This window comes from Diadema setosum, chromosome 3, assembly GCF_964275005.1.
Source record: "Diadema setosum chromosome 3, eeDiaSeto1, whole genome shotgun sequence".
Taxonomy (NCBI): domain Eukaryota; kingdom Metazoa; phylum Echinodermata; class Echinoidea; order Diadematoida; family Diadematidae; genus Diadema; species Diadema setosum.
In genome coordinates this window covers 48,225,911-48,250,726 of record NC_092687.1, presented here as the reverse complement: position 1 = coordinate 48,250,726, position 24,816 = coordinate 48,225,911, and the positions used below count along the sequence as shown (strand labels likewise).

General features: G+C 40.2%; 1 protein-coding gene across 1 annotated transcript; it reads left to right on the top strand.

Moving 5' to 3' along the window:
* Positions 1-2,216: 2,216 nt before the first annotated feature.
* On the top strand, positions 2,217-24,498 carry LOC140226479 (polyunsaturated fatty acid 5-lipoxygenase-like). Its single transcript, XM_072306944.1, has 12 exons — positions 2,217-2,823; positions 3,281-3,325; positions 11,957-12,085; positions 13,108-13,205; positions 14,321-14,453; positions 15,710-15,805; positions 17,027-17,241; positions 18,845-19,104; positions 20,102-20,202; positions 21,667-21,840; positions 22,586-22,749; positions 24,253-24,498. Exons 1-12 carry the CDS (start codon positions 2,332-2,334, stop codon positions 24,365-24,367), a joined length of 2,022 nt encoding a protein of 673 aa, XP_072163045.1. The 5' UTR covers positions 2,217-2,331; the 3' UTR covers positions 24,368-24,498.
* Positions 24,499-24,816: the final 318 nt, after the last annotated feature.

Here is a 24,816-nt window from a genome sequence, read left to right as displayed (position 1 = left end):
TTTTATTTCCTTTATGCGTCAGCAGTATCAGATTGGTTATTTTCTTCAGTCAGTAACGTAATTCATGTAGAAGCCAAGAGGAGAGTAGATACACGGAAAAAAGAAGAAGAATAAGCACGTGAATGACTGTACGAAAGAATGAATGAACGAACGAACGAATGAATGAATGAATGGATTAGTGAATGAATGAAAGAATGAATGAATTAATGAATGATTGTATGAATGAATACATGAATGAATGAATGGCTATATGAAAGACTGAATGAATAAATGAATGAAAGAATTAATCAGTCAAATGAGTAATTAGATACATAGATGTGTAGATAAATTAATTGATAGATAATATTAACGATTACATGATTAACGAACAGACCAGAAAAGGGACATTGGTCTTGTCATAGACACGGCATCCAAACTCTGGTCAACACCAGCTGACCATTGGTAGGTCAGACACAAAACGCCTTTACAGTCGCATTCATAAACTTCAGACCCGCATTTTGCTGGGAGGGGGATGTTGTATTTTCAACATGTCAGTCTTGGCATCACAAGAGGCTCTGCAGGACATTTTCTTTACATTTAAGTCCTTTGCTTCTTTGTAGAATCAAAGACAGCCAACAGACCTCGGCGTAGCTTCCGTCCGTCCGTAATCAATTTTGTGGACAGCGTAACTAAGAAAAAGTTTGAGGTATCTTAATGAAACTTGGCATGTATATGTATGAGTGGGTGAAGTTGTGCCTATCAACTTTAAGGTGCACATGATCAAGGTCAAAGATCAAAAGGTCAAGGTCAAATGATCAAAATTTCACTTTTTCCCCCATATCCATGCAATGCTTGAAGGTATTTTCTTGAAACTTAGTGTATATATGAACTACCAAATAAAGATTCTCCAGAGAGAGTTCCGGGTCACGACGTCAATGGCCAAGGGTCAAAGGTCAAGTCAAAAGGTTGAAATTTCATGTTTTTCTCCATATTTCGCAAATGTTTCAAGGTATCTTCGTGGAACTTAGAAAATATGCATGTACCGACGGGCAGTGATTATCTAGGGAAGTTGGCGTCATGGGTCAAAGGTCAAAGGCCAAGTCCAACTCCTCAAAATGCCACTACTTCCCTCATATCTATGCAATGCCTAAAGGATTTTTTTTTGAAACTTGATATATGTATGTATTACCCAATATATATTCTGTGGGAAGTTGCTTGCCAAAAGGTCAAAGGTCAAAAGGTCAAAGGTCACGTGAAAGTGCTAGATTGCACTTTTTCCTCCATATCTCGAAAGTAACTCAAGGTATCATCATGAAACTTACATATTTATGCAAGTTCTACCTAACAGTGATTCTCTTTGGAACTTTGAGGTCAAAGGTCAAAGGTCAGGTTTAGATGATAATATTTTACTATTTGATAGGCCCTACTAAAATTACTCTTTTTCTCCATACCTTGAAAATTATTCAATGCATACACTAATAAAAGGGACAAAAGTCAAGTAAAAATATTCAATTCCCCAAATACCTGCACTCTGACATTGTAATCATTTATCCAATTGAACCTAGTTCAAGGAAAGTGAACATTAACCACATTTGTGGCAAACCTATCATTTGAATATTTTGCCAGTTATGTGAAACTGTCATCACACATTGTCAAGACATTGTACTATAGACCTATTAGGAGAACCATGCATTCGATGGCGGAGGCATATCAGTCGCAATAGCGACATTTCTAGTTTGTTTGTTTTTTAGTCGCTGATCGAGTTTTTCCGTCTCAGTGCTCTATAACTGAGGTGACTTTCAGTTCAGACCCTTAAAGAACTTGCAGGCCTTGTTTATCCTCCTTTTGTAACACTGTTATGTTTTTGTTTAAGACAATACTGTATGCAACGCGTCTTTTTCCTACTTTCTTTACATGTTTCTTTCTGTCGTTCCTCGTCAGTTGTCGATGATTTCCCCCCGTGATACGAATAAGATATTCCTTTGTTAGCAACCAGTACTTCACCACCAACGCACAAACACACACACACACACACACACACACACACACAATAAGATATTCCTCTGTTAGCAACCAGTACTTCACCACCAACGCACAAACACACACACACACACACACAAAAGCAGGGGCATGCCATTGGCATTGAACCATGCACGCACGGTTGAGTGGACGTCAGTATTCTTTGAAAAGATTTCATATTTAACACTTCCCACAGATCGACTTGCGTATATAATCTCACAGCCACGTACTCGCAACAATATATACCCCAATTACCGGAGCTCCCAGGTGTTCGGCTGTCCTCAATCGAGCGTATTTCTAGACAGGGTACAGACGGTGATACCGTGGACGATCATGGGTAACGCGGTACATGGTCAGCGAGGACTTCACTACAGAGTCTTCGTCAAGACTGGTGATCGAGTTGGCATGGGAACGGATGCCGACGTCTATCTCGCCTTCTACAACGCGGATGGTCTTCGAACTCGTGATTTCAAACTCGACAAGGCCTTCCGCAACGACTTTGAGATGGGAAAATTAGACGACTTCGATATCTGTATTGACGACAAAAACTTCGGACCCCTCGCCTTCATCGAGATTTGGCTCGATGAACGGGGATTGTTCGACAAGTGGTACTGTGAGTACATCGAAGTCAAGGCTTTGAGTACCAAGGTGGTCCACAAGTTCCCCGTCCATCGGTGGGTACCAGCGGACACAAAACTGCGACTTTGTGAGTTCGACATGGTCCTACCTCAGGAAGATAAGACCTTCTTCCAGAGACAGAGAGAGTTGCAGAGGAAAGACAAACTTTACAATGTCCTTAAGCACCAACAAACTACCATGTTAATGGTAAATTTGCATAAATTTGTCGTTATATTATATGGTAAAAGCAGGAAGAACAAATTGGTGCCATCTATCCTCATAAATTCACTTGCCGAATCTCTGTCAAATGAAACGTATTGTTCAGAAATGAAAATTGACAGAGATTCAGCAAATTACTTTTTGAAGGGATCGTAGAAATATTGTAATGGGATTAGTCTGTTATCACCAACTTGTTAGATATCATTCTAATGGTGGACTTGACTACTACTGAAAGTTCGTTTATCAGGTTTACAACTAGAATTTTATCCAAGCGATACCATGTAGTATGCTGTTTTATATCTAAAATGTTTATTTACTTATTTTTCTTAGGCAAATTAGGTCTAAAGTTTATAAGACAATCTGTGCGTATATGTATTCTTAATTTGCAATGGGAAAACAAACAATGAATAAAACCTGTTTTCGTTGATGTCTTGTTTGATTTCAGTGTAGGAATCTACCATCTGATGAATCCTTCTCCAACGATCACATGGTGAGTATCTTCTCTTTCATCTCATCAAATTTTGTCATTAAATTATCATCGAGATTCGGCTTCCCAACTCAGACAGTTTCGAAGGCATGTGTTATACAATTGCCCGACCCACAATCTCTTTTTACCTTTACACGATACAATAAATACAGGACATGTCTATTCAAAATGATTATTCTGAACGCACGATGTCTCACATAAATCACAATAATAATGCTTTTCATTTGTCACACTAGCTGTTACAATCCTTCATTTTTTTTTTTTAACTGAAGTGTCTATAAAAGACAGATGACGTTTCCCCAAATGTTCACAATCAAAACTTTTAGCACTTTAGTATTCTCGAATTAATTGATGTGCCATTGAATCATAAACATTATCAACATCACGGTCGAATCGATGACCACGAATGTCTCCTGGACTTTATAGCGACAAGGTGTACGACCTGTTGGCGACTCGAGCTTCGCTGGTCGCGTCTCCTCGACGTCTCCTGGAGACTTTGACACGTCTCTGTGACGTCTCAATGACGCCTCCTCTTTAATATTGTTGCTGGAAATCTTCGAGACGTCTCCGCAACCTTATGGGGACACTTGGCAGCCTATCGGTGACGATGTGGAGACATCACAGAGACATTTCCGCGACAGAGAAGACGTTTCGGAGACGTCCCCGCTACGTCCCAAGGACTTACAGGCGAATAAGTTGTCACCTTGTTTTGAGACGTCTCGGACGTCTTCTTGGATTCACTTTCGTTGTGAGAACACAAGCTAAATTTGGCGTTTAAATCGGAGTCGTATGAGTCAAAGCGACTGTCTTTGTTAGCGGCTGCGGAGACAAAATCTCCCCCACTGAGATGTTACCGAAGCACATTGTAACCCTGTTATGCAGAATGCGCCGTCAGCTGCTTTTACACAGCATTGATGTTTAATACAGAGTTAACCACTTATAAGAAAAAAAAAAAAAAGAGATGCATAATCTTAATGATAAACTCAACAAATTGATATGATATATTACATTATCACCATTTCTTTCGATCAGACCAATTTTGACGTATTTAAAGAATGCAAGCTTTGATAATCTGTGTGGTTTTCTATCCAGTCCAAACTTCTTCATTAATGATTCATTTTGATCTCCTGTCAGAGACATGTCCTCCACTTCAAGGTAATAACAGAAACCGTAAGATTTTCGCGACGTTTAGAGGAAAAGAAATGTGCGTGTGCACATTTGGTTATAAAAATCGACCTCGCGTCGTTTGAGTTGGCGCGGTCGTGTCTGGCTATTAATTTGCGTCCGCTCAAGTCACGACGCAGAGAGCTACTTGAGGTAATGATCATTTATGGGGCGTCATTTCACTTTGTATAGGCAGCATGGGCGTAAATCCCGGGGGGGGGGGGGGATGGGGGGATATATCCCCCCTGAAATGGAGGAGGGGGGGATGGCCTGTACAATCATCCCCCCCCCCTGAAATTTGAGGAAAAAATGGAGGAAGCAGAAATGTGCTTTTATCAATATTGACATATTTTTATTGAAAGGCCCGCCTTCAGAGAGGTAACAGAGCTGAACAGTATTCCATCTTGTAGGATAATGTATACATAACGTTTCTCAAGCGCTCGCTCGCTTCGCTCGCTCGCGAAGAAAGTATTATCGACATTTTATGGTCCAGACGTTGACAACGTCAAATAGCACAGGCTTACATCATGTAAACATGCTATGACGCGAGCAACTCGGGACCATCTGCAAATTATGTACGAAAACAAACAAACAAACAATAACTAAAACCATACCGCCACAATTGAACCCCCGTCCATTTCCTGAATTATTCCTGAAACGATGACGACTCTGATACATCTGTGGGCATACCCAGGGCGGATGATCAGGGGCGTCGAATCTATCTCGGGGAGGGGGGAGGCAAAGAGGCATTTGCCCCACCCCTGCGGAAGTGTTGGGGCAGAAAAGTCATTTTTATTTTGTCCCCCAAGCAATTCCCGAGATAAGGACAAATCTCGAACTTTCTTTGTGGAAAATTGTCCAAATACCGCCAGAACTATGCACCAGATTTCGTTGAATTGCAATCATAAGCATGCAAAAGCTCCGCTACTGGATCCCTTTCGATAGATTTTGAACACTTTTGAGATTGACGTATTTCCTAGTATTTTATCAAAGAGCGTGCAGCAGATCTTTCACTTACAAAAGCTCCCTCATATGCAGAGGCGTCGATGGGGGGGGGGGGGATGGTACCCCATAAAAGTATTGGGGACAAACATATCATTTTGCTCCTCGTAACTCCCGAGATGTGGAAATGTTCTTACTTTTTTGATAGAAAACTGTCTAAATATTTCATCCAAAGATTGCTGAATTTCAATTCTGCAAAATAATACAAAATCTCCCTCGTGTAAGAGGGGTTAGGCCTACCCCATGCCTCCTATACCCTCCCTGTTCAGTCCTTTCTACTTAATACACTTTAGATTAACATATTTTAAAATGTTTCATCTAAAGTGTGCACCAGGTCTGTTACTTCAGTTTAGAAAAAAATGCAAAAGTTCCGTGGGTGGAGATATCTATAGATACCAACGGAGGGTTCCCCCCCCCCCAAAAAAAAAAAAAAACAACCTGATGTTGCTGCCAGTAAATGCCAGCAGTTGCGCCCGTTGCGCCCCTCTTAATTTCCAAAGCGAAAAAATAGCTACAAATGGTGTTTTTGGACCGTAAAATGTCAAAATTTCCAAGCTCGCTCGCTCGCATTTAATCGCAATGCTATTCTCCCGATGTTGCTGAAAGTTTTTGCCCACAGTTGCACCCGGTGCGCCCCCTTAATTTCCAAAGCGAAAATGTATAGCTACAAACGGTAGATTTTGGACTTTAAATTGTCTAAATTTTCAAGCTCGCTCGCTTTGCTCGCTCGTATTTAATCGTTATGCCATTCTCCTGATGTTGCTGCCGGTAACTGCCAGCAGTTGCGCCCGGTGCGCCCCCCCCCCCCTTTAATTTCCAAGGCGAAAAAATAAAGCTACAAACGGTAGTTTTGCGACTGTAAAATGTCAAAATTTTCAAGATCGCTCGCTTCGCTCGCTCGCATTTAATCGTTATGCTATTCTCCTGATGTTGATGCCAGTGATTGCCAGCAGTTGCGCCCGGTGCGCCCCCCTCTTAATATCCAAAGCGATGAAAAATATAGCTACAAACGGCAGTTTTGGGACTGTAAAAATAAAATGTCAAAATTTTCAAGCTCGCTCTCATTTAATCGCTATGCTATTCTCCTGATGTTGCTGCCAGCAATCGCCAGCAGTTGGGACCGGTGCGCCCCCCTTTACTTTCCAAAGCGAATAAGTATAGCTATACCAAACGGCAGTTTTGTGGTTTTAGAATGTCCAAATTTTCAAGCTCGTTCGCTTCGCTTCGCTCGCATTTAATCGTTATGCTATTCTCCTTCCTGCCAGTAACTGGCAGCAGTTACGCTCGTTGCGCCCCCTTAATTTCCAAAGCAAAAGATATAGCTACAAACGGCAGTTTTGGGACTGTAAAATGTCAAAATTTCAAGCTCGCTCGCTCCGCTCGCTCGCATTCAATCGCTATGCTATTCTCCCGATGTTGCTGCCAGTAATCGCCAGTAGTTGGGTCCGGTGCGCCCCCCCCCCCTTAATTTCCAAGGCGAATAAGTATAGCGACAAACGGCAGTTTTGTGGTTTTAGAATGTCAAAATTTCAAGCTCGTTCGCTTCGCTCGCTCGCCGCAATCGTTATGCTATTCTCCTGATGTTGCTGCCAGTAACTGGCAGCAGTTACGCTCGTTGCGCCCCCCTTAATTTCCAAAATAAAGCTACAAACGGCAGTTTTGGGACTGTAAAATGTCAAAATTTCAAGCTCGCTCGCTCCCCTCGCTCGCAGTTAATCGTTATGCGTCTTCTGCTGTTGCTGCCAGTAATTGCCAGCAGTTGCGCCCGATGCTTCCCTCCCCTCCTTAATATCCAAAGCGAAAAAATAATTATAGCTACAAACGGCAGTTTTTGGACTGTAAAATGTCAAAATTTTCAAGCTCGCTCGCATTTAATCGTTATGCCAATCTCCTGATGTTGCTGCTTGAGCCCGGTGCGCAACCCCTTTCGAAAGCGAAAAAATATAGCTACAAACGGCAGTTTTTGTACTGTGAAATGTCAAAATTTTCAACGCTCGCTCGCATTCAATTTTTATGCAATTCTCCTGATGTTGTTCCAAATAATTTGTTGTTTCACGCCGTCATTCTAAAAAACTTACAAATGTTGCTCAATGACTGCGCTGTAGAATGTATGACATATCGTTATGTACTGTAGTCCCCATTAAGTTTGCAGACTGAGCGCACGCACATACGCTCACACACACATACACACGCAAGCACGCATAAGCATACACACCCTCAAAATTACTTTTCCACGAGGTGCCCCCCTAATGTCTTGACCCATGGTACGCCACTGTGTGTGTGTGTGTGCGTGTTGAGGGGGGGGGGGTGGGGGCACCAAGCTTCTCCACCCCACCCCTCCCAAGGCTGCGCCGGTCCAGTTATGGGCTTCTAATCATGGTGATGGTGATCATCGCCGATCATCCCCCCCCCCCCCCACTCCTCAGCACGGATTTACGCCGTTGATAGGCAGCGCCCTTGCGTAATTTAAAACCAACAGCAACACGACGCAGGAAGAGAAGAGAACGGCCAACGCAGTTGTCGTCTTAAACGTCAGCGTCGCAAATCTAAAGTTACCTAATTTCACTTTAATTCGAAATTGACTTCCTTACTGATCTATTGTTTGCAGCATGTTATGCATTAGTTTTATACCTCCAGTAATAGAACCACCACTAAATGAACTATTCAATAGTGCGCGTTACAGTGGGTGATTTTATTCAAACTCACAAACATCCGGAATAGTACAAATGGCGGTGGTATGCCATGGTTGGCTTGTAAGGTTACGTGTCGTCGATTCATCTTATCGCACAACACGTCATATGCCTACTACATAAGACTGCCACATGCACTAACTAGTGACTGTCAATGCAGTTCCACCTCCCTAGTCCCTGTCATGACTGTCAGGAGATCGACACTCACAGTACAGGGACTATGGGACAGTGTAGTCTTAGCACAGACTCCTGAACAACAAACAAGGTTTTGTGCTTGCAAACAAGCGGTCTGGCAACCCCTTTCCCAACCATATATTTTGTCAGTTTTGTAATATCTTTTAATATGTACACCCATAGAACTTTCTTTAACAGGTTTGGGCCATGGGCTCCATAGCATAAATTTACACCCGCCGAAGAGCCTTTGAATTCATATAAAGTGTATGATGCCATCATTTTGCAGCCTTACCTAATTGTTATATATCCGTCCGTGGCTGAATGAACCATACTAGCCACAATGTGTTCGCCTTCATGCGTCACTGTGTATATAAAGGAGAACACAAAAAGCTATTTTTACCAGCGTCTCGAACATGACAACGAGGCGAACGAGAATTAGATTACGAACTGTCAACCTCTCAGCTATGTGAATTCGAACCAAAGATAAAAATCAATAACAAGTGGAAATTAGGAAGTCAAATAGAAATGGACGGGAACCCAAGATGAAGAAAACCAAATCCGTAATTACTCCCATATTTGAAATGTTCTATATCTCTGCTTAACTGCTACTATATTTTTGCTATTAGTATTTTCTATTTCTCATTGTATAATAATTTCATCGTTTTTCATTATCCCCATTTCTTCTCATTCATTACTTTCTCATTCAAGAGGCCTATGTAAAAGGAAATTTAACAAAACATACATTACTATGTCTGCATAACGACCCCGCCCTTTCGCGTTTATCTCTCTTTCCCCAAAGTGGTTGTCCCTGTCTTCCATGTCCCCCATGTTGCTAGCCGAGTCCTCTTCTGAGTGGGCAGACAGAATTAAACTGCTGAGAAGTTGGTGGGTTTCCTTGCCTCCGTCCTTCCCCTGCCTCTTCCGTAGAGCTCTGACTCCTCTTTCTCACCTAGCCCCTTGGTTCTCTTCTGCGCTTTTGTCATATTTTAATTTTCATTATTTTGTTTCCCAAAATCGCTTGACGGCGACCGCTTGATAGGTCGGTGCCTGGGCGGTTGCCGTTCGGACACCGAGCGTATTTACAGACGGAGTGAAAACTGGGCGGTCGCCTTCGAAATTTTAATTCTGCGTTAAAACTTCAGCAAGCGACACAGCGATGCCCCAGAAATCAGTGGTGTCCTTTCGGTTCCTGACAAAAATAATTGGTTAACAACTCTCCGACCGGTCATCTCGCGAGCAGGCTGATTTTAGCATTGTGGCCCTATATAACCGTATTGTCGTATAGACCTATTCAGTTTTAAAACACTATGAACTATATCGGACATATACAATATGAAGAGCTTCCAAAATAAGACTCACGAGGTGAAGCAGTGGGTAAGGTGCATTTTTACATGTCAGTGCAAAAATGAACTATTGTTCGGATACTGAAGCCCGCTCCCTCCCCCCCCCCCCCCTCCACGCCCCATGTCCCGCCTGAACCGAATATTATGTCTATGATATAGTTATGGTATAGGATTAAATTTGACAGTCGTGTATCAGTGCCGATTCTACATCTTATTTCAGAGTAGAACTGTGACATGACATTCTCTCAAAGTGGTCGAATTGTCGATCCGTCAGAAAGATAATTGACTGTATAACAATACTATTTTTTCATTGTGTCCGTTGTCCTACAATTTACCAGCTGAAAACTAATTGCATTCGAATCTACAAATAATGAAACATCATTCTCTACAATATCGTAATTTTCTTTTCTCTTACATACTGGTGTGAGGACTGCAATAACGTGATTGTTACATACAATCATCTGCACAAAAATTGTCCCCCGTGTCTGAATTTCTGTCTGTCTTGATATCATGATAGATACATGTAGTATTACATTACAAACAGTATACGCACACATCGTGCGCTGCACGGTGATACTTGTAAACCACTCATCTGTTCCATAGCTCAAATGCCATTTGAATGGCTCTAGCGAACCATGGACTATCATTATGATAGGGAGGTGAGTTGGCTCAGTCGGTAGCGCGTCTGCCTCACAATCACGCGGCCCGGGTTCGAACCCGAGTCTGGGCTGAGCAATGTTATGTGTAAGCATACCGTCCCCTCTAGCAAGTGGCAAAACACTCTGTCCCTCGGATATGACATAAAGGGAGGTCCCGTGTATGAGCATGGACTGTAGGTCCATGGTAAGAGAGAGTAACAACTCATGCACGTAAAAGAACCCGCTTCATCCATTCATCGCAAAGAGCAGGGTGTTTAACCCGGTGAAGTGGTCCCACCTCACATCCAACTGGACCCCATGGAAGACCAGCTTAACATAGCTGAATATGGGCTATCCAGCCATCTTCACAGATGGAAAATGAACAAACAAAACCAACAATTACGAAAACATGAACTTTGGTCTGTGCATCACTTCCGACGAACAACAAAGTTTTCATTAGAAAAAAAAAAAACAACCCCAAAACAAAACAAAGAAGGCAGTCAAACATTCGACTCCCTGTAGTTGGAAGCAACTCTATGCGTCATGAGTTTACTGTCATTGACTGTGCGTATTACTTTGTGCTTTGCTCATTACAAGCCCGGCCTAAGATATCTTGAAGTTTTCTGCCAAAGAATCTTCACCAAGATTTATTCTGTCATATTTCCGTTCTGGTTTATTTAGTACGAGATGCAAGACGTGTTCTCTTAACGTAAAAGTCCACAGAAACACAAACAGCATCCATTCACTTTGTGTCATGATGACTAAGTATGACAGAGCAGACTGTGCTGCCCTACTTTGCAAAGGGAAACAAGTGACATCGAGTACAAATGCTACAAATGAAGAAAATTTGTTTTTTTGGAAGGCCCTTCAACATATAGATTTGTGATGAGAAATAATGTCGGTATTCATGCAAGTCATATGGTGATGCATTTATGACAATTCGAAGAATTCTTATATTCCCATAGAAACTCATTATTATGTAACTTGCTTCCTTTTGCCAAAGTATTATAGATTTGTAGCAAACATGAAAAATCTGGCAAAAGGAAGCAAGTGACAATCATATCATAAAGAAAATTTGATTTTTTTATTCAATTCAAGAAGTATGTTTATAGTGATATATTTTGGCGTTCACATCATGTTTTTATGATATTTAAAGAAGAACACATTTTTTCATGCTTTTCATGAAAATATCGTCATATTCTTTTTAAAACAGTTGTTACCATGGCAACCGTCATTGCTATGAGGTAACCGTGACATTCTGAAATTTTGATTTTTAATCTTACTAAAGAAATATGTTTATACTGATATATTTTGGAAATTTCAGCATGTTTTTATGATGTTTAACGAAGAATACATGTTCTTTTAGAGAAAAAAGTTCGTTGCCATGGCAACGGCTGAAGACGTCATTTAGAAAAATGGCAACAGGTGGATTCGTGTTCACGTCAATTTCAGGTAAGATGAGTAGATTGACATTTCCCTCTGCTGTGTTGCATTGATATGCTAGACTTCTCGACACACAATTGACATAGTTGATCAATGAAGCTCAAACAGCTGAAACAGAGATGGGAATGAAAATTAAATCAAGACCGAAGCTCTCAGGAATGATTTCTCTCACTATCCTAGTGGGACCTGGCGGGTAATGCAGTAAAGGTGATGCTGGCGACCAATACCATTGGTATCACCACGGACAAGTGGGAGTCTCTTAAAGACATAGAATCTATCTACCGGCCTCCTCTCTTGCCTGTACCAGCCGTAAGTAGCATTTTATTATATTTTCTGCTCACCCCCTTCTCTTCTTCTTCTTTCTCCGCCGTCCCTCTATCTTTTTATCCTTCTTCATCTTTTGGCCCTCTTCTTCTTTCTGCTCCTTCTCTGCTTCCTCCTTCTCCTCTTCCTCTTCCTCGTGACAAAAAATATGAGATTATTCCATGTACACTGTAGGTAATTTGCTGAAGAAAAAAAAAAACTCAAATGGGAAAAAGAGAATTACCCAGTTACCCGAATGATACTTTTGATACAGATTTCATTCATTTATGGTCGTGTATTCTTCAGATATTAGAGATACACGTTAACCGTACAATGTTTGCATGTGATTAATTTTGTAGATTACATTCTTTTCCTTATTTTGCCAACATCGGGAGCTAAGGGATGTACATAAATGTAATTATAATTGTACATGTAATTAGGTACTATTATGTACCATTGAAACGCAGACAAGGCTGTAAAGTTCATTGTCATTCAGCAGGTAGCAAGTAATACCACGTAAAGTAGAAAATAACGACACTGTATCACGGTGCGTCTAAATAGAACAGAGGCTGTTTCGTCGAGGTCATCCCACTAGACCGACACCCACGAGTCATTACAGCCCACGAGTTCGACATCGAAAACAGGTCCATGAGTCATACAGCTCACGAGTCATACAGCCCATGAGTTCGACACTAGGCAAATAAAGCCCACGAGTCCGACACTAGGTAAAAACAGCCCACGAGTTCGACAGATACAACATGGCGCGTAATGTTTCGGTCTCGTGGGCCTTGTTGGCTTAGTGTCGAACTCATGGGCTGTATGACTCGTGAGCTGTATTACTCGTGGGCTCTATGACTTGTGGGCTGTATGACTCATGGGTGTCGGTCTCGTGACGTGCACCCGTTTCGTCTCCGATAACATTATACTAATCACATAAATAATTATGATATATTTACCAACCAATACTCAGTCCCCACAAAAAGATATTGATACCTTACTCGCCATCTTCCTTCCCTCAAACTCCCCAGGGGCTGGACAAATGGAAATCTGATGTGGAGTTTGGTAACCAGCGGCTCAGTGGCTGTAACCCAACTCAGATTCGACTGTGCACTGAGATTCCCGACAAGTAACAAGACTGCCTCCCTCTGCCATACTAAACTATGATACTCAGATTTCTAACTTGTCTACTTCAATGTTTGGAAAGAGAATTAACCATAACAATCAATCAAACAAATTAGCAATAAAGCTTTCAAGTCAACCAATGTAAACAAGACAGGTTGCTGGATAGTGCATTCACCTAGCACGAACGTCCTCCCTGTTTATAGTCACACAATTCATTGTCAACATCGGACTTTTTTTTTTCCTTTTTGATGCCACACTATGACAATTGCGCCATTGTTGCTTTTATTTTGTCCATTGAAATATCAAAAGAATTTGTCAACAGAGAATAGAAAAGCGTCAAGCTCTATTTAACTACACACTAAGAAGGTACTCTCCTAGTCTTTTGTCCTAATCCCAATTCCGCTGCGTATAACTTCCGACGATTGTATGTACGATATTTCATATACTATCTTTGAAACGACCAATCAGATTCTTTGATTTCTGGCGGTCCCATTTTACGTCTCATTAATGGAGACACCAGTGTAGCAAGACATAGTGAATTGATCAAACTGTTCCTAACATTCATGGGAAGAAACTAAATCTTTGTAAAGATGAGTGTTTCTGATAACAGTCATCCTAATAGAAAGTATAATGGTAACTGTTAAAGGAAGGCTTGTCGAGAAGATGTTGCACATAGGTAAATGGTGGCCTGATATGAATTGATATGATATGATATGAAACACAAGAGACATCATCTCACATCATCATTTGTAAATTTAAAATTCTGGGGTCTGGGAAGGACCAGAGTAGCTTGGGCTGTATCATACGTTGTCATAGGGTTATAAAGGACTGTGTAATAGCTTTATATGGTATTGTTTCTATTCATTGTGCCTATCATAGATATAATAATTGTAATGCGAGATATATGTGTATGTATTGTCATGATTATTTTGGTACAATAAAATATCAATGGAAATCAAATTTCTATGTCTGACATAGACCAAGATAGATGAATGAATGAATAAGTAAAAGAAAAGAATGTACAGGATGTGACGTGCAGATGGATTGCTTAACGAGAAACTTTTGAACAATTATCAAACTCAGGCCAGTCATAATAATCCTTCTTGTCACACGATGTAGTTTTGCCGTCAACGAAAAGGACATCGAGCCGCTCATCGAGAACAGGACCATAGACGAAGCCATCGCCTGTAGACGACTCTTCATCGCCAACTACGATTTCTTGAAGGACCTCCCATGTACGGACGGACGGACGGTGAGCACAGCGCCCTCATGTGATTCATAAAGAGAGAGAGAGAAAAAAAACCCACATCGCTTATAACAAAAATCATAAAAAGAAGATTCCATTTGCGATATTAGTTGCTACACCCTTGACTGGTTTGATTTCTTTTCCTACCATAATTCACTGAGATGACTTTATCTTGGATGGCGAAAATTCCACAGAAGCCGTATGCAGAAAGAATAAAGATAATCTCTTGTCCTTTTTTTTTCATATTTACCTCCCTTCGTGAGACAAAAGATTAGCTACCACGATGATGAACATCTTCCGTACTATCAAGCCGTATGCACATCGTCAGAATAATACAGTATTACACAGCCAAGAACACAAAAATATTGGCCCATTGGATGTGTACGAACTTCTTTAGAAAGATCCTAACTGATCGACTCGTCAAAACTACACACAATTCCCTATTTTCTCTGTAATGATCCAAATTATGAAAATTAGGATAATTATGATTATTGTCATAGCATGAAAAAGAAGATTCAAGTATAGGATACTGTAATCAAAATAATAGACAACTTGTCCTATATTGACGTCAATAAGCACTGTAGGTTCCTATAAAGATGTTTTAGTTGTAGCCGTAATAAAAAAAACAAAACATTTTATTCATAGTAAAAACAACTCGACGCGAAAATTCCTTTAAACTTGAATAAAGTAATTATCGAGCTTACGTTAACGATGATGTAAGATTCTTTTTAACAAGTTCATAAATAGTGAGATGGTGCATGGTGAAGAAGAGCGCATTAAAACAGAACGAGACAAGACACCGTGAAGCAAGGGGGGAGGGGGGTAGTGTTAATAAATCCAAAGGAGTGATGATGGCTCATAATTGTAAGTCAGGAGTGTTTCAAAAAGATGTTCTGAAAGTTACGAACGACTTAAGAACGAGTGGTGATCAGTTCTTCTGCTGCATTATTGACATTCTGATAGGTATAACACATCAGAACGTATTCCAGTCATTCTTAAGTCGTTCGTAACTTTAAGAACAGCTTTATGAAACACCCCTGGAGGAATGATGAGTACAAAGCAAAAGGGACAACAATATTGTAAACTCATAAGGTGGTAATGACTATAACGCCAGATGAGTAATGGTGATAACATTAAATGAATAAGTATTATAAAGCCACACGGGTAATTGCAATCAAGATGAATGGGTAATGATTATAAAGCACGAGTGGTTATAAACGATTATGACACCTACCTACCTCATCCACCACTTCTTAATTCAGATTTGTGCTCCCATGGGCCTGTTCTTCGTTGATAAAGACAAACACCTGATGCCTGTAGCGATCCAGCTCTTCCAAGACCCTGCCCCAGACAATCCGGTACGTTCATCCCGAATCAATGAGGATCACATTATATCAATCACCAATACTACTCCCCACAAATGGTCAGTGGGTATTCAAAGTGGGAAAAGTGGATTTTGGTTGACAATGCTTTCTCCTAATGTCCCTTAGTAGTTGCACTCTTTAGAATAGTACTCTCTTTTGTCGATTTTTTTTTTCAGAATGTATTTGAAATGTGTTAAAGGGATTGTACAGTTTTGGTTGAGAACTAACATCAGATTTCTAACATTTTTGGTGAAATAATGAGAAACCTTTTTATGAAATATGAAAGAACATGTAAGAGAATTCAACATTATTTTATTTGATGAAAGTTGGTTTTGAAATGGCTGAGATATCCAAAAAAGAGCAATCATAATGAAAGGTGGGACCCGCCTTTTGTTACGATTGCTTTGTTTTACTTTGTTTTTGGGTGCCTCAGCCATACCAAAACAGATTTTCATCAAATAAACCTTGAATTCCTTTTAGAATGGTATCCTCTGTTACTAAACCATCCCCTTAATATAGTTAAGTTTCGCAAAAGAAAATGTGAAATTAAGGTTGCATTATCGACATCGAGAATTTTCTATGAAGGTGTCGTCGTATTGACATACTGAGGTGGAGTCAGGTACCTTGAGAGCAGGGACCTCCCTGCCTAGAGACACCTTAGACGATAACTTACTATTTTTAATAGATTCATGTTAATCTAAGTTTCACCTGCCGTCATTCTATCTTAATTTGGTCACTGCTCTGGAGATTCTTATTCGTGTTTTGATACCCGGATGCTCACAAGACGTTGGTTATTACATCATTTGTGTTCCGAGAAATAATTAAAAAAAAAAGTCCTACCGTGTTTGAAGCTTTGACTGCTTATTTATGTTAACGTGCGGCCTCTCGTCAGCTTTCCGCTTACTGACATTCATAGTCCCAAATTTTGTAATGAATTTTAGTACGTGCAGGCTAAAGAGTAATATCTGCAACAATCCAAATAATATTTACTCGTTAAGCAGCTGAGGAAGAGGTTCAAATGATGACCAGTGTCAAGGCTCCCGAGTATGTGGTCGATGATAATGGTGATGATGATGATGGTGATGGTGATGATGATGATGGTGATGACGATGGTGATGGTGATGATGATGGTGATGGTGATGATGATTGTGATGATGATGATGATGATGATGATGATGGTAGTCATGTTATTGATACCAATGTTATATGCAACAGGTGTTCTACCCATCTGATCCGGAGTACACCTGGCTCATGGCCAAGTGTTACTTCAACAACGCTGATGCCTCGGTCCACGAGTCGGCTGTCCATCTGGGTTTTACTCACTTGGTAGGAGAATCCATCGTCATAGCAACGCATCGATGTCTGTCTCCATCACATCCAGTCTTCCGTCTCCTCGCTCCTCACTTCCTTTATCTCCTCGCTATCAACAGGTGTGTGCCATTTGAACGCAAGTACACATACAATCACACATCTATCTATCTACCTATCTATCTATCCACATATTATATATATAATATATATATATATATATATATATGTCTATCCATTTGTCTGTCCATCTATCTATCCATCTATCTATCTATCTCTCTATCCAGCCGTCCATCCATCTATCTATCTACCTATCTATCTATCCACATATTATATATATATATATATATATATATATATATATATATATATATGTCTATCCATTTGTCTGTCCATCTATCTATCCATCTATCTATCTATCTCTCTATCCAGCCGTCCATCCATCCATATATCTGCCTATCTATCCATCCACCCATCTATCCATCTATTTATCCACCCGTCCAGCTATCTATCTAATCCGACTATCTATCTATCTATCTATCTATCCATCTATCTATCTACCTGTCCATCCGTCCATCTATCTATAACCTATCTATCTTTCTCTCTATTTATCTATATTTACATACATACAAATAGACACACGTATTTCACAAGTCGCTGCAAAACAGCTCGATGATTATGCTGAATGAATATTTCTTTGTGTTATTTTATCATTTCCTGTTATATTCTTGAGTGTTTTCTTAGATACGCCCTTCAGCCAATACACAACCTAACAAGCTAACTAATGGCAACACAACGCGAAATTCACGCAAGATTGGGCAGAACGATTGATCTAGAAATCCACCCTCTTGCAAGAAATCAAACCGTCTAACAGTTACACTGCAAAGCTATGTGAAATGTGATGTGATAACTGTAATACAATGTCTAATTCAGGGATATATCTCGAGAAGAATTTCTAGTTAGCAAAACAACAACAACAATAACAACAACAAAACAATTAGTGCATTAACTGTTAATACTATCAAACTAGAATATAGAGTCAAATTTCTTATAGGCTAAAGATAAGTGAGGTAGGCCCCTATACTGATACTTTAACACAATGACATAACAGAAATTCTTCACATTGCAAGACAAGACAAAACAAAACAAAACAAATAAGAAAACAGACAATGGAAAAAAATTACATGTAGGCTCCTAATATAGCGTGTTTTTTTTTCACGGATAAATCTTTTTGCAAGCTGGTCAACATGTTACATTTAGACATTCGAAAAATATGCAGCGATATAGGCTTAGTGATCACAACAGAATGAAAACAAAAACGAATACGAATTGTGTTACATACAATAAGCCCTGATTATACAATCTTGACACTTTGTGAGGGGATAATGGAATATTTCATGAAAAAAAGACATAGATTATCTGTTAGCCTTCAAACATCACAAAAAACAATCAAATGACTTCTGCATTTACTTTGTCTTGTACGTCCTGATGCAATGCAAAAGTTAAATTCTAGGCCTAAACGTATTATTTGTTCTAACGATAGTTTTACATGTTTGTTTTTACAGTGCCATTTGTCAAAAGGACGCAATTACGAGTCACCTCAACTCGTTAAATCAATGATTAACGTCTTGCAGTTCGTGAACCAGCTTGTACGTTGTTGAGAGAAATGTTGTAAAGCTGATAAAAAGTAGGTGCAATCTTGTACTCTTTAATTTTACCCTTCAGTCGTGCAGTGAACGTTTTGGTTGCTGAGGGTGGCTGGGTGGACACCACCATGGCCATTGGACGTATCGGTATGTTCGAAATCATTAAACGAATGTGGCAGAAGTGGCGGCTCGACGTGCAGGGCTCCCTCCTCGCTGACCTTGAGGACAGGGGAGTGGCTGATCCGGAAGTACTTCCTAATTACCACTATCGAGATGACGCGGTGCTGATTCGCAGAGCTATCTTCGATTATGTCAAGCGTATCGTCGACGGTTACTACGGTTAGTCGCTGGACGATTGCCTTTCTGTATAGTCTAGAGAAGAAAAGAGCTATATAGCTGTTTGATTACAGAACTTAAAACACAAAATGAATGAACGAATTCAGAAAGAAACAAACAAAGTAAAGGTGGATGACTTGTAAATCTGACTTTCTTGTGTTGATTGAAAGTAAAAATGATTCGGAGACAAAAGGCACAACTCGAGCAAAATACATACAGTACAGTATTGATATTGACACGAATCTTGCAATTACAAGCTTTCCTGTCCGTCATATCAGGCCAGGCTCTAAGTGTACTAGTTCTGCAATTTAACACTAAGGGATATTTTCAGATCTAGCTTGTCGCTTTCCAGCTACTTTTGATTTCTTCCTCAGGCATGTTCTGTTGGTGTCTGAATTAAAAATGAAAGACTGACTTGCTTCCTTTCCTATGCGATCAAATATCGCAAGTCTTGTGTGAATCTATCTCTCAGTCCCGACATTAAAGAAAAAAAAAATACTGCGAGACTTAAACGCATGGTACCATTTAAGTTGACGTAGGGCTTCAGGTGCCAATGTTTTTCGAGGGTGACTTTTTGAGATGAGTAGAAACCTCTCATGAAATATGAAAGAGCATTAATTCTAAGGGCTATTCAAAGTTTATTTCATGAAAACTGGTTTTGAAATGGCTGAGATATCAAAAAAAAAAAAAAAAACACACACACACACACAAAACAAAGCGATCCTAATTGAAGATGCGAATCGCCGTTTATTAGGATAGGTTTGTTTTACTTCGTTTATTTTGTGATATCTCAGCCGTTTCAAAAGTGATTTGCATCAAATCATGATTTGAATTCGTTTGAGAAATGCATGCTCTTTTACATGTCATAGGATGTTTCTAAGTATCTCACAAAAAGTCAAAAGCTGAATCCTCATCTCAACCAAGACTATACCATCTGAGATCATACGGTATCTCTTCCGACCCATTCCTCGATCTTCTGTACCTTGTTTTAATTCCACAGATTCACCAGCGAAGGTGAAGGAAGACAAGGAGTTGCAGGAATGGGGAAGGTTTCTGGGAGGGAAACCTAAAAACGAGAAGGAGGCGACGGTTGGTATGCAGGTAGGGCGTGGCTGACTCCTCATCATCTCTAGGATTGATGTAAAGAGGCGTACACTTATAGCGTGAATCTCCTCAGAGTGTCCAGCCTACCGATTACTTGTAGTTACTGAGTGCATTGTGCTTTCCATAGAGACATGATGACATTTACTGTAGGGTATGATTCTATTGTCTAATCAATGGGTGCGTTCGAGCGCTCTAAAGCGAACCAAAGCGAACTGAACCATAGTCCAGATACTGGACGATTTTTATCATCCGCAGTCCCCACACACTTGGCACCCACCCAATGCGCCCAACCGCTGATTGCGACACTCCACCAATTGGTACTCCCGAACAGGAGGGGTGAATTGTGTAATACAGTGTACATACAGACACCATCAACGTACGTCCGTACACACGCGGGCACACTACGAATACAGTCCAGGAAGTGGACTAACTGAACCAAAGCGTACCGTACCGAACCGTGCCAGTTTTGGAGCGTTCGAGCGCTCTGTGGAGAAAGCGTACCTCACGAGTTATTTTTTAGAAAAGGTCACGCAATATTTTAGGAAGAATGTCATCCACCTGGCGCTTGAACTATTTGCAGCTGTCCCGAACAAAGAGAATGATGTTATTGCATTGTGACGTATGCGCATGATACGCGCATGTTTTGCAGCGAACTTTTGGTACGCTTTTGGTACGCTTTTGGAGCATATCGGGAAGTTTTAGTGGTCCACTTTTGGCTTGGTACAGTACGGTACGGTACACCTTAGGAGCGTTCGAGCGTTCCTTTGGCGCGGGTACCGTACGGTACAGTTCGCTTCAGGAGAGCGCTCGAACGCACCCAATATTTCTATAATAATGTACGCCGTGATTTATATTGATACGCATAGAAAAACAGTTACCACTCGGTGGGCCATTCTGTAGAATAAGTCCGTTGGAATTTTATATCTTATTGTCGAATCATTACTTCCCTGTAACTTTATTACCATGTTTCCCATCGGAAGAATACAGAAGCAAATATGATTAGAAAAGATTCTAAATTCCTTTCTTCAATAAAGGTACTATTCACCTTTGGGAGCAGTATTTAAAAAATATTCCAGATATCTAATTTGATGAATATGTGTAGGTCAGTTGTATCACAAAACATTCTACCATATAATTTTTTTTCTTTTCTTTTTTTTTTTGCAACAATGACTAAAATTTAAGGAGATATCACTATTTTTCTTTAAAACATAACTGTATACGATTTAGTCTGGAAATATTTTCATCATAACTATTGTTCCCATTTTGTATATATAACATCAATTACACTTGTTCAGATTTTTACATTGGTTGTTTCTATCTCTAACTCACATTTTAGAACTAGTGCTACTATAGGTTTTTGTTTCATCTGCAAATGGTAAGTAAATATTATTTTGTCTGCAATGGAAGTGATTCTGTCACAAAGTAAACTAAACATATTGTGTTACTCCTATCCCATCTCAGGGCCTTCCCAATGGTGGTCAATTCCTGACCACTGACGAAGTAGCGGACACTGTCACCAACTTTATCTTCATCTGTAGCGCGGGTCATGCAGCCGCCAACTTTGGTCAGTACGACCAGTATGGGTTCCCGCCGAGCTACCCCGCCTGGTTGCATGGCCAGCCGCCTCGCGACAAGGTGTGTTCACTTGATGAGAGGGAAAGTTTCCCTCGTCTTTCAATTTACGCATTTATTTATTCATCTATTTTTTTTTTGGGGGGGGGGGTGGGGGTTGGGGGTGGGGAGTCTCTCGCACATTGTTGTTGTTGTTGTTGTTTTTTGGACTTCACTAAATGTCATTGTATTTGTACATGAATTTGCATCGAATGTTTAGGACATTTATACATTGATTAATACGTTAGAATAATCCGTATACCTCAGATTGCATGAGTTTAGTCTTACAAGTGCTATGGGCAAAGACATAATGTCTAGGGACTTTTGTTATACAACAGGTAAGTAACCCTTTATATTCAAATGAACATATCTTTCTTAATTGGTCAGTGATGTGTCGAAATCGTGTTAATGCTTTACATCACCTGGTGGTATCAACTCTAGTGTTGTCCTCCCCGGACTGGCGATATTAACAGGTGCTTATTAACCTTTTGTGTTTGTTTGTTTGTTTGATTTTGTTTTTGTTTTTGTCATGACAGTACTTTTTATAAACTGGAAAAACCGCCATTGCGCCACTCGTACATCAGTAGATTTCGATTTCTTATCACCTGCAATATTACTCTATGGCGTCCAATCAAATAAAACCTCAGAATACAGACTCAGTGGCAGGTATCTATCTGAGAAACTCGTAGTGGGCAACCTTCATAGTAGGTAAACCTTATTCTTTCTTTTTTAATCCCGCTCGGGAATCCCGCCCGGGAATGCCACCCAGACTCCTTTGACGGAGGACGACATCCTGCAGCAGCTTCCAGACAAAGCCGAGACGCTAAGCGTCATGACTTTCACCAAGCTACTGAGCACACGAGGAACCAACGCTCTGGGTGACTTCGAGATGTGTTACCTCTATGATCCGGTGGGCTGCGCCTCGCTCTACCGGTGAGTAATATGGATGCACGTCACGAGACCGACACCCACGAGTCATACAGCCCACGAGTCATACAGCTCACAAGTCATACAGCGCATGAGTTATACAGCTCACAAGTCATACATCCCACGAGTTATATATAGCTCACTAGTCATACAGCCCACAAGTTATACAGCTCACGGGTCATACAGCCCACGAGTTCTACAACTCACGAGTCATACAGCGCATGAGTTGTACAGCTCTTAAGTCATACAGACCACAAGTTATACAGCTCACAAGTCATAAAGCCCACGAGTTATACAGCTCACGACTCATACAGCCCACGAGTTATACAGCTCACTAGTCATACAGCCCACGAGTTATACAACTCACGAGTCATACAGCCAAGAGTTATACAGTTCACGAATCACACAGCCCATTAGTTCGACCAGGGAGGTCACCTCCCTGGTTCGACACTAAGTTAACAAAGTTTTTTTTTTTTTATTGTTTTTAATTATTTTATTCTATTACCATTACCTAGTGTCGAACTCATGGTCTTTATTTGCCTATATAGTGTTGAACTAATGGGCTTTATTTTACTAGTGCCGAATGGGCTGTATGACTCGTGGGTGTCGGTCTAGATGACCCCAGTAATATCTGTCCGTTGAAGTCGCTTTTGCAGGATCGAAATTTGTATACATTCAGTTATCATGCGGCACGATTTCATCCAACTGCGAAGGTTCGTTAGCACGCACTGCCTTTACTTCTTTGGATTAACGAACCCATTTTTACTTTCGGAGAACCTGTAGGTATACGGAATGTGTGTATTTCGGAAAAACGCACCTTCGGAATAACGAAACTTTTTTTTTTTTTTTTTTCGGACTACCGGATCTTTTGGTATAACGAACGTCCCCGGGTTCAGGTAATCCCTGTTCTACGCCGAAAAGCTGTTTTAATATCCTATTTCTCTGCCGAGCTCAAAAAAAAAAAAAAAAAAAACAAAAACAAAAAAAAAAAAAACAAAAAAAAACGGTTAGAAAGATTAGAGCAGAAAAGAGAAATTGAAGCACTTCTAAAGTCCTTCCGTTCTGTTCAAGAAATAATGTGTTGGTTTGTTGGTGAAGCGTGGATCGTATAGTTTTGGTTGAGACCTAATTTCAGGTTTCTAACATTTTTTGGCGAGATAATGAGAAACCTCTTATGAAATATGAAAGGGCATGTTATTCTATGAGGAATTCAACGTTTATTTGATGAAAATTGGTTTTGAAATGGCTGAGATATCTAAAAAAGAGCAATTCTAATAAAGTGTGGGACCCACACTTTATTACGACCGCTTTGTTTTACTTTGTTTTTGGATGTTTCAGTCATTCCAAACCTGATTTTCATCAAATAAACTTTGAATTCCTCTTAAAATGGTATGTTCTGTACTATATGATAAGTGTTTCTTTGGTATTTCGCAAAAAGTTAAAAGCCCAATTCTCATCTCCACCAATACTGTACTATCCCTTTAATAATGGATTTCTCTCACACCACAGATTCCGAGCCGATCTGGCGAAGATTGGAGAGATGATTGACGAGAGGAACAGGGAGCGAGAAGAGAAATACATTTACCTCCATCCGAGAGAGATCCCTAACGCTATCAGTATCTAGGAGCTAATCACAGAGTGGTTGGCTAAAAAACATACTCACCCTGGCTTAAACTATTTTGGCCCATGACGTTGGGTGATTCTTCTTGAATGTCGGATCTACTTTCAACACAACAATCTTCGCTTTATAGAAATACAGGCAATGCAAAGTTATATATTATTATGTTATATATGAAGAGTTTGTTCGCAAAAACCGAGAAGTCCATTTTTGAAGATTTTAAAGTACGGTCTCTGTCATAAAGTACAAAATAATACATTTTAAGTGATATATTGGTAACTGCATATAAAGGTACATTTTTGAAGTTATGGTCAAAGGAAGCAAACATTTTCTTATTATTCTCTTTATTTTTCTTGATCTTTAATCGCAAATATCTCCATTGTGGCAAATATGGACTTATCGGTTTTTGCGAGCAAACACTTCATAACATAATTACATATATGTATATATTATTT